The 19,608-nt window shown below is 41.6% G+C and overlaps 1 protein-coding gene across 5 annotated transcripts in view; it reads left to right on the forward strand.

The window, feature by feature from the left end:
• LOC111868781 (probable GPI-anchored adhesin-like protein PGA55) overlaps nt 1–19,608 on the forward strand; it is a 122,325-nt gene that overhangs the window by 74,364 nt on the left and 28,353 nt on the right. For all 5 annotated transcript variants that reach the window (XM_023859767.2, XM_023859775.2, XM_023859750.2 and 2 more), the window contains 2 exons: nt 8,765–8,870; nt 10,463–10,639. In XM_023859767.2, coding sequence (XP_023715535.1) covers nt 8,765–8,870; nt 10,463–10,639 — 283 coding nt within the window. The remainder of the gene's footprint in view (nt 1–8,764; nt 8,871–10,462; nt 10,640–19,608) is intronic.

The following is a 19,608-nucleotide window of genomic DNA, read 5'->3' on the forward strand; positions in this document are numbered from 1 at the left end:
CTGCATCAGTACGGTCCTCTCCAGATGTTTCCGAGTGGATCTCTTCTGTCATTACAGCTTTCTTATTTCCTCCCACTGTCTCTCACCGATTCGCTTTGTCTGTTACACTGCATTCTTACTGAACAGCATAAATTTATATTTAGGTGTGTTTCGATTAACGAAAATGATCAGTTCCCTCTTATAGGGCGAACTGGCGGGTATTCCTGTCTTTGCATGCCCTTCTGTAGTTTTTAGCGCCCCTTTCCTTCCTTTAGATCGTGGGCATATTTCGTTCGGTGGAGTCGAAAATGCTGACAGTTTAGAGAATCCGGAGCAGGCTTAATGTTGGACGTAAAAGCGACAGACACTCCTGGATAAATCATGAGATACCTCAACAGAGACAGAAATGACCAAGTAGGCTGTTGTGGGTCCCTAGGCCGTTCTAAACATAGAGATGGCGAGCAGAAAAATACCAAAGGTAAAAATAAAGGTAAATTTGTCCCTGTGCTTAACTGATTAAGCACTATGCCAGGAAGGCATATGGGGGAGTGGATGCATAGATCCACATTTTCTTGACCTCGGCACTAGCTGGAGGCGAGCGGTCAGCTTCACGCCCCGGCCGCTTTACCCCTGGGGAAAAATCCCCCGGTACCCATTGGATATGGGGTTGGGTGGGCTCCAGAGCCGGTCTGGACGATATGGAGAAGAGAAAATTCTGACCCTACTCGGACTCGGACCCCTTGGTCGTCCAGCCCGTAGGCAGTAGCTATACAGACTGCGATACCCCCCCCCCAAAATACCACAAGGTAGCGTAAAACATTTCGAAAAATGCGATGGAAAGTAATACTGCGATTTGTACGGAAAGGAAACGAAACTCAAGTTTTGAATAAGTGAGGCACATCCGTAGCGCACACAGCACCGAGAATGATCACATGGGGCTCGTTCTCATTTGTGTTCCAGCAAAAATGGCAAGTGAACCAGAAGCGTCGATTTTCAATAGTGCTTAGCGGTTTAGTTAAAGGCTGAGGTGACGTCACGTTTATGTTTACAAATACATGAATATGATGCCGACACCCACCCGTGCCAAAAAGCCAGACAACGTTACCCATTCAATCTTGGCACTGGGACAGGAGCAGCTCCATCCCAGTTGCAGTCAACTTGATGGTTCACTGCGTGCAAACAGAATAGATATTTGTGAAATCAATGACATATCACGGAGTGGTTCATCAGATTTATCAAACGTGAAAGGCCCACTTAATGATTGAGGTTTTTAGTATTGAGAAAGCTTATTAACCTGGCTATCGAGATTAATAAGACTAGTTCTGAAGCTGTAGAAAATAAACTGCAAACTCGTTTTAAAACATTGCAAAATTATGTTCGTACAGCCGAGGAAACATAACTATCTCCTTATAGTCTCGCTTACTGTCTGTAATGCAACAACATTAATTCACTAAATGTTCGTTAAATATTTAAAACGTCATTAAAATTATTAAAATATATGCACATTTGGTGTTTATGCTACATGTTTCAGCCACATAGGGCCATCTTCAGGCAACGCATCTTATAAAGGAGTCTACTGCACTGTGCACTTGCTCAAATTGTATTCATTAAGGCAAGGCACAATATACCACTGTAGGTCGCGGTGCAAAGGCCGAGAAGGCCTACCCCTCATGCATTCATGCATTCATTCATTAAGGCACGTCGTTGTTATTATTAATTTTTTAATTCTGATGTTGTAGGATGATTTTGTACCTTGTATATATTGCGGCTGTTTTCGTGTCCTATTAGGCGTGCCGCTCGCTTAGTTGTATCTAGTGTTGTTTTGTGTTCCTCAATGCAACAAGTTGCTAGAATATAATATTATAACTTATGTAAACGGTAGCTTTTTTGTGAGACCCAAACAAAATTTATAAACGTATAATGTGAGAGAGATGCAGGGTTATTTAACTTAATGCAGGGGATATATTAAAATCTTATCACTGTACAAAGATTTATAACTGGGAAATTGCGAAGATGTTGGAACTGGTTAAGAACTGGTTAGTTACCCGTACTTCCTGGACATTTAAAGACCGTTATTTACTTCTGAGGTTATGAAGCGTCTATTGACAGTCTGTATAACGTAGATACATTGAGAAGGAACAAGTGAGGGTAGTGGACGAAACGGTTGATTGCTATACTGGGAAACATTATGGCACTTTCTCGGAAGAACCGAGAAGCAAGTAGCCGAATAATCAATCAGCACATAACCTGAGTCAGCACGCCTCAAATCAATTAGTCCGCAAGCGAACTATACCGACCGAGCAACCGCCGCTTGTCGGCGAAGTTGGTGCCAACTTTTGCGGATAGACGGTGTCGCGTGGTCAGCTCAACGAATCCCGACGGCCATTAATGTCGGTTTTCTAGACCGGAGCCGCTATTTCCTTGAAATAGCTCCTCAATTATCATCACGAGGCTGAGTGGACCCCGTTCCAGACCCACTACTTCTCAGAAAAAAATCTGATAGCGCCGGGAATCGAACCCGGACCTCTGGATCTGTAGTCAGGAACGCTGACCACTCAGAACTTTACAAAGCCTTAATTTTCTCATTGCTCTTGGTTTAATATTTATGCTAATTACTGAATTGGCTCAGTGTAACAGAGTGCTTCTAATAGTCGCTCAGCTAGTCAGGAAACATGTCGCATCTATGAACCCGCAAAGTACTTGACATGCGTCTATAGGAGCCCACCAATGGACCCTCGTCTGACTCAGATGAACCTAGTCCACAAACTTACAACTTATTTCTTTAATGTCCACTTTCTAAATTATGCTCTTACCTACATCTATGACTTGCAAGCAGTCTCTTCCGTGAATGTTGTGAGCATTTCTCATATCTCTCATACATGTGACAAGCGCCGCCAGCCTCATCCTACTTTACTTTGTCACTGGAAAAAATGTTAATCAGTGATACAAGTTACATGCCTACTTGCTACATTATTTAAATATTCAATTCTTCGGTTATGTTGCAGGAATTTTGTTAAAATGTGGTGATTATCGAACCGCCTCTGTAGTCCAGTGGTCAGAGTTGCTGGCTACAGGGCCACAGGTCCCGGGTTTGATTCCAGGCGCTACCAGGAATAGTGGGTCTGGAACGGGGTCCACCCAGCCTCGTGAGGATAATTAGGGAGGTATTTCAAGGAAATAGAAAACCGAGATTAACGGCCGTGGAGATCTTTTGCGCTGACCACACGACACCCTCTTACCGCTAAGTTGGCACTAACTTCGACGATAAAAGGCTGTCGCTCGGTCAGTATAGTTCGCTTGCAGACTACAGGCCACGGAGTTTGTTTTTTTGTTTGTTTGTTGTGTAGTGAATGTCGATAGTCTATCAGTTGGAAAATTTAGTTCATCGTACAATGATACACGCTACAATCAACTCGGAGACTTAATATCTTAAAGACCATACATCTTGATAGAATAATTCGGTTGTGACTGATACAGAACTCGTGCGCTTAGCTGTTAATGCACCCCAACCTGTTGCAAAAATATCATGATGTATCCTTGCCTCACTTGTCTTGAAAGTTATCAGTCATGAGGTAAGAACAATTGCCATGTTAACTTCGTGACAGCAAATGATTTCGCAGAACAGGCTAATTTAATAGAACAGATCGCAGTGGCAGCGAGGTCTAAGGCATGAACTGTCTTCACCCAGTCGAAGGCTGGGATCGTAGGTTCGAATACCACTCAAAGATATGGATGTTTGTGTCCGTTTATTCTGTTTGTGTAGGTAGCGGCCTTGCGACGGACTGATCCCCCGTCCAAGGGGTCCTATCGACTGTCCATAAGATTAAGAAACTGAAGTGAAACAAAATGTTCCGCTCCAAAGTGGGGGCTACAGGAGAGACAGAGAGAGGGGAGAGAGAATTTCCTGACGTTTAAACGAATGCCGTGAGAGTTAGGTTCTCACGGCTGTTTAGGAAAAGTACTCTCATCTGGATGTGACACCGTGAAGCATGGTATAATTTTATTGACGTTTCCTTCAAAATATCAGTAAACTTCTACCAGACTACACGGCTTCACATCTTCTAAACGACTCAAAGTTCCTGTATCGGCAGGGGTTCGATTCTCTAAAAAGGTTTTGCTGATTTGTCTCTTCATCAGTTTTTAAAACGACTATGCAACTCGCCAACTCTCCTACCCAATGTGTAAAGGTAGGCGAGGGTACAGGGGGTAAAGGTGGAGGAATCGTGAAGCTAACCATCTCTATCTAACGCTGAAGTATAAGAATGTATGTGACTACCTCAGCATTCATTAGAAAATTCTTAAGCTACACGAGAGCAAGCATGAGCAAGCATTTCGTAAGATATTCAGCTTTTAATTTCACAGTGAAGCAAACCTTAATTCCTACCCTGTAGTTTCCAAGCATTTGGACCGTGACATATTCACAACATCTTGAACAACTATTTCTGGCAAAGAGAAACTATCTCCTGCCCACGTGGTTCAGTGTCTGCTCGTACAGTGGCTGAACACCTGGACAGTCCGTAACAAACGCCTACTCTATGCACAACGATCTATTTTCTGGACTAGAAAATAAGTAAAATTACCTTAATTTTACTTTAATTAGTTATCGGCACAAGTTCAAATGTAATTAGTATTTATTAAAACCAACTACATGCTCTGACCTTACGGGTCGACTTTAGATGGTAGGTACATCATCAGAAAATCTATTACTGAACTGTCGCTTTCTGTCCCTTCGCTGCTTCATTATCGTAATTAACAACGGGATACACATGTCTAGGAACAAAAGAAGAGATTACAAGGAAATAACGGTTAAAGCAAGACTTTCAAGTTAAATCTTACTGAGATACAGAAGCGGAAATGGCGCTTATTATATGATATGTTGTGAAATGCAGTATGTACGAGGCGGTTCAGATCGACAAATAAATAGAACGGCGATATTGCATCAGAAAGCCGTCCGTATTCGTGGAGTTCAGACGACGCGACTCTGCGGTGCTACCATGAAGGACGTGAGGATACACCCTCCAGTCATCGTGGTGTGGTCCGAGTTCGACGAGGTTCAATCGACTTACGAGTTCGATACGCAGGTTCGTCAATACATAACACAGCAAACGGCAGTAAACCTTACCAGGGCAAGCAGTATGCTTAAGTAGCATGTCGAGTCATTAAAACAACAAACGATTTCAGCACTCATTATATTAGTGTTGGTAACGGCAGAGGTCTCTCCGTTGAACTCGATTAGGTCTAGTGATATACTTAAGTTAGACTTCCAGACACTAAAACAACAAATGAGTTCAGTGCATAGGTTTGTCAATATATCATTGTTGCCAACATAAAAATTAGAATATACAAAACTATAATTTTGCCTGTGGTTCTGTATGGGTGTGAAACTTGATCTCTGACATGAAGGGATGAACAGAGACTGAGGGTGTTTGAGAACAGGGTGTTGAGGTGAATATTTGGACAGAAGAGAGATGAAGTGATAGGAGGTTGGAGAAAACTGCATAATGAGGAGCTCCATAACTTGTACTCTTCTCCAAGTATAATTAGAATGATCAAGTCAAGGAGGATGAGGTAGGCAGAGCATGTAGCATGAATGGGGGAGAAGAGGGATGCATAGAGGATATTAGTGGGAAAGCCAGAAGGAAAGAGACCACTGGGAAGACCAAGGCGTACGTTAGTGAACAATATTAAAATGGATCTTAGAGAGATAGGATTGGATTGATTTGTCTCAGTACAGGGACCAGTGTAGGGCTCTTTTGAACACGGTAATGAACATTCGGGTTCCATAAAATGGTGGGAAATTCTTAAGTAGCTGCACAATTGGCGGCTTTTCAAGAAGGGCTCAGCTCCAAGAATGAATGAGAGAGAGTGCTAACGGCAGATGACTCTACTTTAAACCTTCTCAGGACTAGCCACAGAATTAAGTTGGATTATGATATCTTGAAAAAATAAATCTCCGTTAAAAGTTACCAGGACTAGCTGTATAGTTAAATGGGATTCTGAGATATTAAAACAGCAAATCTCCGTTACACCTTACAGGAGCTAGCTGCATAGTTACGTAGGGTTTTGAATATTACAACAAACTCCGCTAAATCTTATGAGGACTATTAGTATACTCATAGTTAAGCGAGATTTTGATATATTGAAGGAAACAAATCTTCGCTAAACCCTACCTCGTGAAGCGATATAATTAAATATGATTTTGAGATATTACGGATTTGGAAAATGTGATTAACACAAATATAAATCACTCCGTCCAATGTGACCTGTAAGTTTTTTACTACATGAAAACTTAACACCCTTACATGTTTCGGTCTCTGTGGCCCATCTTCAGAGGGCAAACATCACTACAAATAGGAAACCACCATCACATAAGTTGTTTAGACGTAAAGTACGTACACTTATATGTTACAATACATAGTACACAAAATAGAACATTTCACAAACACAGCAGTTTCCTGGGAATGTAAAGTTTTAAAAAAATTATATAAAATTTCTTGATGCTAATTAAAAATTTTTTTTGTATTGTCAATAATTAAATTCGTAAACCGTGCAGGCTCGTGTTCGTCCTCCCATCGTCCCTCTTATATGGGGCAGATTAACACAGGCGACTTTGTTAAAGAGGGCAGGATTCATTGGAGGAAAGAAAATTATCCTGACATTTTCCCGTAGCTGCTTTGAAACTACAGAAAACTTCATTATCTTACATTAAGTATATGTTTCACGTTCAGCAGACGAGAGAAGCAGAGTCCCGTATAGATTACATTCATTTGGATCCTAATGCGAAGATAAATCACAACCATGTTATTAGAATTTATTATTCAACGTAACATGGCCTCCAGTAAATACCGTATTGCAAATACATAGGATCATGCCTTGAACGCAGCCACAGACGAAGGAAAAACGAGAGGGTAATGGCACAGTAAATTTCCAGCACCATGGGGACCACATCCTCAAACAAACATGTTAACGACGCTGAACAGGCTAACGGATCTGCTGCTCGACCCCACATGTCGGCCATTTCCGTTTATTGGATTTTATACGTTCTTTGAACTTAGTATATAAACCGAATGCGGAACGGAAAATTCTTGTCTACCTATTTGTCTGTTCGTATCTTTCATCTCCCAAACCACTAACAGCAAAAGGTATGAAACAAAACCAAACTGCTTGCAATTAAGAGTGAAATCTTCTGGCATGTGATGCCGTGTATCCTCATAGAGGTATATTAATATTTTGGAGGAATGAAGAGTAAGCCATGCAAGCATGCAGCAAGCAACTGCTAGTTTGAGCGGCCTTTTCTTCGACGATGAAGACGGAAATACTCGTAGTAAGCTCCCTGGAAACTTTGGTAAACTTCTACCAAACTATATGGCGTCATATCCCATAGCCACATCGTAGTCACAATAGTGAGACCTTCTCACGAGTTAAGATCCATAACAATTATCAGAAATACTTTCGTCTCGTTGCAAACTAACAAAATTCAGAAACAAAATCAACTGCGGTTTGCGGTGTAATGTTAATGCTATTAATTACCTTTGTTAATGTCTACTGTATAGGATTTGAGGCTCTTCCAGTGGTGGTTATGAAGAGTTCCATCTTCTGGGATTCAAAGCCGTACAGTTCGGTGAAAACCAACCAACATTTCGGAGGAATATGCCGCCTACATCTTCAGGATCGAAGAATAAACTAAGCAAGAAACGGTATGACGAACGTTGCAAACTCTGTTTCATGCTGCTTCTTGCTTGGCTTATTCTTGGGCCATGCAGGTGGAGGCGAAATGTTCCTCCGAAACGTCGGCTGACTTTCAACAGACTACACGCGTTATATCCCAAAAGACAGGACTTTTCAATATCTCTGTTGCTTATTGGTTCTATAAGAAAACATTTGTATCTGTAAGAAACGAAAACCGAGAAGAATGAGAGAAGCAAAATAGCTATGTCGCATTTGGAAACACTGTGTACTCCACAGCAGAGTGCACCTTTCAGTTCCTTCATGCAGTTTAAAACCGAAAATTCATTGAAATGAGAAGACGAATTAGCAATCACACAACCCAACACAGAATAAAGTAGCTTCGCAGTCTTGTCAATTCACTAAGTGTAGTAAAGGCGAGGGCATATCAAGGAAACTGGCAACTGCAACATAACCGCAATTTCCAAGAAATTTCATCAGCCTTAGTTGAACACATGTTACTGAATGGAGCATCACAAATTGAGGAAATTGCGACGCAGTTTCCTTGGTGTGTCCTCGTCCTAAATCCTCGGCTAACAGGAAGAGGAAATTCCTAAAAGTACCGCGTTATTCGAAAGGCATTGGGTGAGGAACTTCCGTAATGGGTAAGACCATCGTGTTCTTAAAAGACACTATAATAATATGCGTTAACTGAAGAACCGTCTTATTATTAAAGACGAAAATTTGAGTTGCCACTGTGCATAATTATTGCGACAAGAGGACGGCACTACATGGAACTGAGCCGATTTACTGACGGGGAACTAGGCGGGTTAGCGATAGTCCTACCAAGTAACGAATTGAAATCGCCCACTCTGTAGGATTAAGCCAGTCACTTTATTGGGGTAATCTCAACTCGCATTCCTGAATTACTAGGCAATTAAATTGAGATAGCTAAGAGCTGTTTCAAATATTTGCTTAATACACCCATACGAGCACTGCTACATAAAAAAAAACACGTCGCCTAAGTACTCCCTTTCAAAACAGACTGAACTGTATGAATACGCAACAGGTTGATGAATCGCCGATGCTGTCCTACTGATACATCATATTTCTGCCGCAGGATGACAGCCAGCCCGGTGATGGCCTCTTTCACCAGAAGCCTATCGACCTGGAGAAGCTGTTCACTCCAGCATCCGACTCTGGAGAGGCCACGCCTTCCAGGAATAGTAAGTTCCTTGTAAAATTTCAGGTTTTCACAGCGGTGACTTTGAAGAATGCCGTCTTCTGGGATGTGGCGCCACCGGCCATTAAGTATATAGTTACGTAATTTCTTCCATTCTCCCGTTCGAGTCACGTCTCATTCATCCAAATATCTTCCTCAACACTAAGTTTTCGAACAATACGAACAAGAAAAGCATAACTCGGTTTCTGTTGTAGTTCAGTGTGTAGGCTTACGTATATCAACAGAAACAGCCAAATCTGTAACTGAACACATGTTTTGTGTATATGTATATCCTCTTACAACTTTCTCACCGTCACCATATTCGTACTTGTTGACTAAACATACAATATTTCATACATAATTTATAAGAATGCTTACAATCTATCTTCATGCACAATCCCGTATTCATAGATCATACATTACCATAAATCACATTAGGATCCTACAATAAATGGCGCGTACGGCTGGCAACCTTACCGCCGTCTGTGGGTAAGGATGCCCCACTTCCTTCATCGTCTGAATCCACAACCCACCTTTTTATATTCAAGTTGAATTCAATATTTAGATTTCAGAAGGTGCAACGGTACGGCATATAAATGTAGGACTACATGCAGAAATCAGAATAAATATTTTATTACAGTTGTTTTACAAATTAATATCCAGGCTAGTGAATTTGCTCAAAACTTAAAATACTGTCACGTGTTTATGATTCCGTGACTAATAATAACGGCTTTTGGATTAGTTGATTGGATTTATTGACGCCTTATTTTACAATCTATCTTAATTGCCTCACAATAAATGACTGCCTACGACTCACTCCATTCTGACTGGACTATGACTGTCTTCTCTTCTAGTCTGCCTTCTACTGTGACTTGGTTCCGAGTTACTTAACGGCTGTCTTCTGATTTACGAATGACTTGGCTGTTGATTATCCTTCTACTGCGACTGCTCTGAACTATGACTGGCAAATAAATGCGTTCTGAGTCTGAGTCAAAGTTATGTTACTACCGATGGTCAGTAGGCCAGTCTCTCTTGGAATCAGGCACCCATCTGGGGCTTACGACCAGATTTTTGTTACTGTCAGACAGTTGCGGGTTTGTTGATGTGGGGCGCTCTCTCTAACGAGAGGACGGGTCTGTTGTTTACAATTGCTGCTGGTCTTCGCCAGCGCAGTCATTCTCGGGTCCGAGTCCCGTGGGACTGGTGACCATATTTTACTGTCTCAGATTCCAATCTCCCTTTATCGTCGCCTCCCACGAATCGCAGGGCTACGGTGCAGGTATTCCACCCCGCCTCCACACAGGATCGAATGCATGCTTATCTGAACGGTCGCTTATATAGTGCAGCGGTGTCCTTGGAAAATGTTTGTTGCTTGCTCGTATTCTAGGAAGTGTTTGTTGCTTCCACCGCAAAGCTATACCTTCCATTTCCGTATCCATAGACACGTTTAACAACCAGCGATTGTTTGTGTCCAAGAATCGGATCTCCGCAGAAACGTGTTTGCCAATTCGTTTCCTAGAAACGCCTACATGTCACAATACACTGACTTATAATCCAGCCCACTTTCCTGCATCTGAATAGCATTTTCTGCTCCAGGGAAGATGTTCGCCTCGTCCAGTTTCTACAAGCCCAGCCTGCACCCGACAGTGGAGGACCAAGTGGAGCTGGCAAGACGCATCTCCCAATCCCTGAGTGACATCAGCAACCAGCAAAGCAAGGGCCAGTCCATGTATGTGAATAGGAAGAAGCGTTCGGTCAAATGGGTCCACGAGGGTGAGTAGCAAAATTATTCAAAGTGATGATAATTTAATGTGTTTTAAAGATGTCATGAAATTCGATAAAGTTTTTGAAATTTTTGTGTGGACAATCTTTCATGACAAACTTGTATTTCACTAGAACGCCTTATACGTACATGTCTGTGCGTTCATCTGTCGCGCCATTCAACTGTAGAATTTCTTCGGTGGACCTCGATAAAATTCGGTATGTTCGGGGAACATGATAAATTGGATAAAACATTATTTGGTCACTGTCATTCAACGGGGGCCCGCACCATTTCTATAATTATCTACACAGTTAAATATATAACTACTCATTAATTTATGGAGCCAAGTTCTTGAGAAGCCACCAGTCGCTCATCTACTGACAGCCTTCTATATTGCTGCTGGTCCTCGCCAGCACACTGATACTTGATTTTGAGTTCCACGGGACTCATGACCATGTTTTACTGTCTGGCGGCTCTGCGAGCCCTTAAAACTCTTCCACTCTCTAAGGTACTCAAGAATGTCCCAAAATGTTATAGAACCCGAAGGTCCATTAACGTGTTCACAACAGCTCACCAATGGTCTCCATCCTAAGCGAGATTAATCAGGTCCATACCACCCATCCTATTTCTCTAGGAGCCATCGTAATATTATCCTCACACCTACCTCTAGATCGTCCTAGTGATCTCTTCTCTTCTGCCTTTGCAGCCCAAAAGTCTACACGCATTCCTCTTCGCTCCATGTATGCTATATGCCCTGTCAATCTCATCTTCCCTGACTTATTCATTCTAGCTATATTTATAATTATTTATAAATATAATGCGAGTAATTGTAATAATATGATACAATTTTATATATTATACTTGCATTTACCAGCGTAAAATTTCATCTCCATTTTCCTAACCTTAAGTCATTCCAGAGAATCCGTCCAAGTTCACGGACATCTATAACATTTCATAACGGACTGATTTTTTTATGACGAGGAGCTGCTAGCCCTATGCCCAACCCACCTAGTAGAAGGACCACCCCTTGTCTGCTGTCCGCGACTGGTTATTCAATATATTCCCATCTACCCTCCATATCTGGAGGTCTTCTTCTCCATCCACAAACCGATAATGTGCCATGCAATCGTGACAAAGAGTCCACATCACATGGCGTTAAATATTCATTCATTCATCAGTAATCTGTCAAGGCGACAGGTCCACAGTCCCTTCCAAAACAATTCCTCCACTTAATGCGATCTAGAGCTTTCTCCTTCAAATAAGAATATCCTCTTCTGTCCCCAAGGTCATCCAGCATCTTCTTACGTCTTCTTCCTCGTCTTCTGGTCACCTCTATCCGCCCATCTATCTTTCCTTCAAAGTTACTGCGTGAGATATGACCAATCCAATTAGCCTTCCGCTTTCTTATTTCGTGTAGGATATTCCTCTGCTCACTGACTCTAAATAACACTTCTTCATTTCTCACATAATCGGTCCAACTGATCTTCTCCATCCTTCTCCAACACCACATTTCGAAACTTTCCAGATGTTTCTGATCTACTGCCCTAAGTGTCAAAGTTGCAGCCCCATACAAAGCCATGCTCTAAATGTAGTACCAAAACAAAAACAAATTTCAGTAAACAATTTGATTTAATTAAATAAATACTTTGTCGCGTAATTTATTTTCGTGCGATGAGTAGATTTCAGGAAACATATCATTCAGTGTAGAATCAGCTTGTCAAATATGTATTAAATTTAAAATATTTCAGACAAAACTGCAGAAAAAAAAATAAATATGAACATTTCATAAACTCTAAGAAGTTGATGAGATGCTGATGAAAACAATAAGGATTAGATGTTATGAACCAACTTCCCCTTTCGCTTACAACCCAAGCACACCCATTGGAGCAAGGCGGAAGCAAGTCCGTTGGTCCTGAAGCAGATGTGTGACGCAGCGATTCTGCAATCACACGTTACGAACAAGAGGCTCCACGAATCCATAAATCATCACCTGGTAATTAAGCCGTTTGAGACACAAATATATAACACGGAACAAGGTTATACTCCTGACTAGTATTCGAGAGGTGCTCGGTTTGAATCATGACCGTAACACCAGTGTTCCTGACTGAGGTTCTTCACGGTCTTTCTCGGTACTTCCTGGAAAATTCCAGGGTAAAACCTCAGTTAGGCCACGACCATTTCCTTTCAAATCCGTTACAGTTTATCATTCATCTGTCATTCTACTGTTCGATGTTATATAATCCAGCTGCTAATGGCATCGTAAAATAATCCACGAAAATATATGGGCCTCTATAGTCTAGCTCAGTATCTTTTTTTTCCTTGGCACTACAGCCCCAGTGGGTCTAGGCCTACCTCCATGAACTTCTCCGTTCACTTCGGTTTTTCTAGATCTTACACATACGGCAGGACTCCTTGGGCGGGTGATCAGCTCGTCGCAAGGCCTCTACCTGCAGACAAACACAGAAAAACCCACACAAACACCCATGCCCTGAGTGGGATTCGAACCCCCGATCCCGGCTTCCGAGCTAGCGAAGACAGTGCATGCCTTAGACCGCTCGGCTACCGTGACCGGCAGCTCAGTATCTTAACGAAATGTAATTTCCAAAAAAATGTAACCGACACACATTAACAAATGTATAACTACTGGGCCATAGAAATTTTAATGGCGCTTGATGCAATAAAAAAATTTTTCTGCCAATTTTAAATCCAATCATTAGCTTCAAGAATCTAACTGTAGATGCGAGTTATTTCATCTGCCTGCTAAACACAATTGAATTTCAACAAATATGGGATTCAGAGTCTGGTCAAATTTTCACTTGGAAAACCATGTGTAAGAATCCAGAGACAGAACAGACATATATACGAGGCACGCCGTTTTATTCTCGCCAAACCAGGGTAAAATTCCGCTGCCACGAACGCCGATCTCCTCAAACCAGAGAATGCGTAAAGCTCCTCAGGTTCCTTGCGCTTTATAAGAGCTCTCCACAAACAGCATGAAGTGAACCCTTCGTGCAAAACTCCAGCCATCTGCATAGTCTAATTCGACAACCGCTGAATGTATTTTTAATTAATGGATGGGTCGTGTCTCTCCTTTCGTCTTATCGCACGTTTTATCTTGAAGAGAACTTCTGGATTCCGATAACAATTAGTATTTGGAGTGTGCCCCAACATTTTTTCGAGATAATTTTATTTTGCTGATATCCAGTGTAATCCTGTTATACATGAAGCTCCAAACTAACTTCACAGATTTTCTTAAAATGATCTTCTTTTTTAATAATATTATATGACATAAATTATGGATTTAATATCTAAAACTCTTATCAACATTTCTCGATGCGGTACACTATATATTTAAGTAAATACAGGAAGAATAATTCTCGTATCAGCAATGTGATTAGCTTCGCAGCATTTAAATTTGCCTATATAAGAATATGCTCTCATCTACAAAAATGAAAGTCAAGGTCAGTGAGGTGTGCAAAAACGTAGAGAAAAGACCAGATATTTGAAACTTGGAGCAGGGCAACGTCTTTCCACACTCGTCAAAAAAACCCGTTCACAACCGGAACCCAATCAAAGGTTACCTGGTAACATAATCTGTAAATATAAGGGCGAACTCCTTTATAGGAAATCTGAGATCAAAGAAATATACCCACAGAACTCCCGGAAAGTCCTCATGAAACCAGCTTGGAAACCCTTAATTAAGAATAGTGTTAAATATCCGTTTACTACAGTCCCAGAGCTAATAAAATAGAGTTAATTTGTGAAGGCTAGCAGTTGCGTGCTCTGTCCTTTCCGGTCAGTGGTGCTGGATCCAACAGGCTACAATAGGCGCCAGAATTTGGCAAGGAGCTGATACGAGGGCTCGCAACTCATGTGAACTAATTTATTACCGCAGTTACTCTGTTCTGCTGTCAATATATGTCGTGCTGTCTACTGGGACAGTTCGATAATACCAGATCGTTGCTTAAGATCCGAACATTGAAGAATGTCTAATGATTAGAACGAAACGGATTTTGGCAACGTCGCAGCTTGGATACGTTTTTAGAACGGCATAGTTAATGCAGAGTTCTTCAAGTTGCAACTGCGTTTGAATATATGTTAACACATGCACTCAATGAATGACGCCCCTCTACAAGTGTCAACCTATCATTAATTACACTTCATTAGTTGTTCTATGTGGCTAAGACTTTGTCTCCTGCTCTGAAGTAAACTTCAGATGTTTAAGAACGAAGTGCTAAGAAGAATATTTGGAGTCGAGAGAAATGCAGTTTACGCGCTCAATAGTCTGTTATATACCGAGAAACTTCATCATTTAGAAAGCGCAAAAGTATTTCAGTGCTTGTCAGATCAAGGAAACTACGATGAACCTGGCATGCATCTCAAACGAGAAGACAAGAAATCCGTAAAGAATTTTGCTGGAAAAAAAAAATCTCTTGAAAAGCGGTCACTTCGACAACCCCGAAGACAATGTAATGGAAAAACGCATAGTGAATCTTAGGAATAGAGACTGTGGGGTTGTGAACAGTATTAATTGGCTCGCAATTGTATTAATCAGTGAGCTCTGACTGACTGACCGTTCGAATCCATCCCGAGGTACGTAAATGTGTATGCCCTAGATGTTCTCTAATCCTGTGGAGATCGACAGCCAACTCTCCCATCTCAAACAGATCTACCAGCTGTAAGAATGCATCTTATAAAAGTTCTACTATAAGATGAGACCAAGGGGAAGAGGAGGTGCAAAGTGCTGAAGAGAATATTTGCATCCAAGAGAGATAAACTGAGAGATAAACTAACAGGCGAAAATAGAACATTAAGTACCACCACTTACATCTTGCGTCTGCTGTTTTATGCCGATTTAAATAAAGATCACAATCGGACAGGTATCGTGGGAAAACAATAAGTAAAAAAATCTGTTAGAGAATGTTACGAGAGGAGACCTAGGCATCGATGAGGAAACAATGGCATGAGAAGATGACGGGAATGTACTAGATCAGAATATGTTTCTTATATCTTTAATAAAAGCAGGGCTGTTATTTTTGTACCTGCAAAATTTATTGAATATTACATCAGAATTCTACCAGAACTCTCCTAATTCGAGATGTTTCAGTAAACATTGAGATGTTATACCAAATTATTATACGTCGCACATCTTCACACAAGGTATTGTGCCAAGGTCAAGAATGTTGAAGCTATATCTCCACTCCCCATGTGGCTTCATGGCATAGTGCTCAATTCATTAAGCACAGGGACAATTTTATCTTTAACTTTATACATGAAGGATGTACATCATGGAACCTGTCTTTGTGCAATTGTCTGCAATCCTCGTCACTGATTCTTTATTTCTGCTAATTACTTATATCCTCCTTAGCACTCTGGTCTCAGTCACATTCATTCTATGTTGTTCTTTACCCATCGTGAAAACCCAGCTTTTGGATCCACAAGAAACAACAGGTAAACTTGTAAGATTTGAGGTTTTCACGGCGGTGGCTATGAAGAATGCTGTCTTTTATGATGTGGCGCCTTGTAGGTCTTGTATAAACCGACGTTTCGGAGAAACGTCGGATTACACAAGATCTACACGACGCCACATCTCGGAAGACAACATTCCTCAACTTACGCTTTCATAAACTGACCTGATTGCATGGCGATTTCCAGAATCTACGAGTATTTTAATTCAATTGCCATAGCCATATTCCGTGAAGATTAATCAAAATTCATCTAACATAAAAAACGTAAAGTTATCCCACACTTCACCTTTGCTATCCCGGTTCCCTTGTTTAAAAAGTTACAGATCATTTATATGAAAACTTATGATTTCCATTGTCTGACAACTGAAAATGGGTGGCTCTGAATGCTGACATGCAGTAAAAGAGGTTCAATATAACTGATACTGTCACATCCCAAAGCCAATTACGACAGAAGTTCCGACCGATTGCGTTCAGTCTAGGCAATATTATGGGAAGGGCTAACATAATATCAAAAAGCCGTTTACGGAAAGCGCAGGTTTAGGTCCACGCACTATTAATCTCAATGACGTACACGAGTGGTCAGGTTCTGGCTTTCTGGCTGCTTAACGATATTGAAAAGCCCATCGGTAGACCTACCTACTGTATCGGCAACCGGTTGTGACTTCCGAAGTGGGTCTAAACGTGGTCGTGAAGAAATACATCCAGAGATTCCTGCTGAGGAATCAGACCTCACCTGTCGCATTCTTCACCCTTCTTTCAAAAAACACTGGGAGCGTGCAATCCGTACCATACTGCTTCCAGCTTCCCCACATGTTCTCTCCACCTTGGCGTTTATTTACTTTTATGATTTGTCTAATGACGCTGTCAGTATCTCAGACTCTATAATGTCGGACGATTCATTGATGGTGAATAGTGAGTTGGATAGGATGTGGAAGGAAACGGTCGTGGCCTAATTTAAGGTCCAATCCCCGCATTTTCCTGAGGTACCTGAGTAAAATCGATGAAAATTTCAGTCATGATACGCAGACCTCCAATACACGTCACAAGCGTTACTCCTTGATCCAACTTGCCACGTAATTAATACAGAGTGTATGTACATTTCATAAAGCTCACAAATATATTACGGTTGCCTTGGCTGCCGAACTTTTGTAGCGGCACTAGTGGCGCCCTCATCTCACAAGTTCGTGCGTCCACCACGTTATCACTGATAGCAGGCAATTATGAAGTGCCCATCGAGTTTATGTTCGTGTGGTCTGTTTTTTTTTCCTCGGCACTACAGCCCCAGTGGGCCCCTATCTCCATGAACTCCGTTCACTTCGGTTTTTCTAGATCTTACACATTCGGTAGGACACCTTGGGCGAGTGATGAGCTCGTCGCAAGGCCTCTATCTGTAGACAAACACAAAAAAATGCACACAAACATCCATGCGCTGAGTGGAATTCGAACCCACGATCCCGGCTTCCGAGCGAGCGAAGACAGTGCATGTCTTAGACCGCTCGCCTACCGTGGTGGTCTGTTTTTTCTTGCAGATATTTCTTATGAAAGACTAGGCAGTCATGCATTATTAATCAATATGTGTTTTATGAATATGAAGGCGCAACATATTATTAAGTGGGTGATCGATTACTTTCGTGTGTGTTATTAAATTGCTGGTTGTAATTTGGCCTTCAGTGACACAGAATTCATACCAAATTTCGTCAAGATACATCAACAGGTTCTTGCGTTGAAACAAGCGGACTGCCGAGCGAACTTGACCATTCCTACATAGATTTCTTTTTAATTCGCATAGTGCGGGGTGGAGTCCAGCTGGGTCCACTCCGCACGTCGGACACTGATTGGCTTATTGCACCTGCCCCGGGTGATCATGATGATGGAGAATTTGGTGGAATGAAGATTGGCAGGAGAAACCGAAGTACTCGGAGAAAACCTGCCCCAGCACCACTTTGTTCACCACAAATCCCACTTGACCAGACATGGGCTCGAACCCGGACCGCCGCGGTGGGAAGCCAGCGACTAACCACTTGAAATATGGCGCGGCCTTTCCAATATGGATTCTTTTCTTGCAAGAAACACATAACAAAGTACAAACTTAAATATTATTGTGGGACCGTTTCCTCAGTCAACTTGGACATCTACGTTATTTGAACAATTTTAGAAACAAAGCCACGTGACTGAGCTACGAGAACTCTATCTAGCGACGCTAGCGACAGAGCTTCAGTGCATATGAACTTGCGGATTTGTTTTTAGAGTCACTAATAAAAGGAGCCTACCTCAGAGCCGTTTGTTTTCTTTCGTAACGCAAACATGGTCAGGCTGAAGCTTCAAGATGGCATGGTCTGAACACTTCAGCATATCAGCAAGAGCTACTTCAGATGGGTTCATTTTGCAACAACCTACTTCCCTAACCTTATTACTATATCATCACGTTCTCGTGCCCCTCCCTTATAACCAAGAGGCCGATCTGAATCAAACTTTGTATGAGCGCAACACCGATACAAATCACAGCAATCTTCACAGACGCTGAAACCCCACAGCCAAGTTTTTCATTTAACATTTTTTATTTTGTGTTTAAATTATAAATATGAACATTTTACAATACTTTTCATTCTATAATCGCGGAAACAGTTTATATTAATAGATCAGCAGATCACGAACTCCATAGACCAGAGTCCTTCTTGAGAAGCTTATATTCGCTCAATTAGTCATGAAATTCCCATCCGTTTATGGAAATCGAAGGTTCATTATACATTATTCTGAGAGGAATCGAGTGCACATCCCCACAACCTATTTCTTTAAGCCTAATGTTGCTATTACCCTCCGATTAACCCCTAAATTGTCCGATGTGATTCCTTCTCTTCAGGTTTCCCGAATAAAATCTGGAAACAATTTGACGTCTCCTCCATTCGAGCTGCACGTCCTGATTATCTCATCCTCTTTGACGTTATCACTCTAATAGTAATTGGGGAAGAGCACAAATTGTAAAGCTCCTCATTATGCAGTTATATCCTACCTCCTGCTACTTCATATTAAGTTCCTCAATATTTCTAAACGTACCAATTAATTTTGTAGCCAAAGATTGTTACAAGCGTCTAACCCCAAGCTGAGATCTCTAAGATACGTAACTACTAATTTATAAATTTGCCGGTCACGGTAGCCGGGCGGTCTAAGGCATGTACTGTCTTCGTTCGCTCGGAAGCTGAGATCGTGGGTTCGAATCCCACTCAGGGTATGGATGTTTGTGTGCGTTCTTCTGTGTTTATCTACAGGTAGAGGCCTTGGGACGAGCTGATCACTCGCCCAAGGAGTCCTACCGAATGTGTAAGATCTAGAAAAACCGAAGTGAACGGAGAAGTTCATGGAGGTAGGCCTAGGCCCACTGGGGGCCGTAGTACCAAGGGGGAAAAATTATAAATTTAGTAGCCCCTTTATATATATATTCGAAGGTCAGCGTGGTTTCCATCTTTGTTAAATAATTATGTCAGTAGCGTTACTTTGGCGATAAACAAAATTTC

Source organism: Cryptotermes secundus, unplaced genomic scaffold, assembly GCF_002891405.2.
Source record: "Cryptotermes secundus unplaced genomic scaffold, Csec_1.0 scaffold280, whole genome shotgun sequence".
NCBI lineage: Eukaryota > Metazoa > Arthropoda > Insecta > Blattodea > Kalotermitidae > Cryptotermes > Cryptotermes secundus.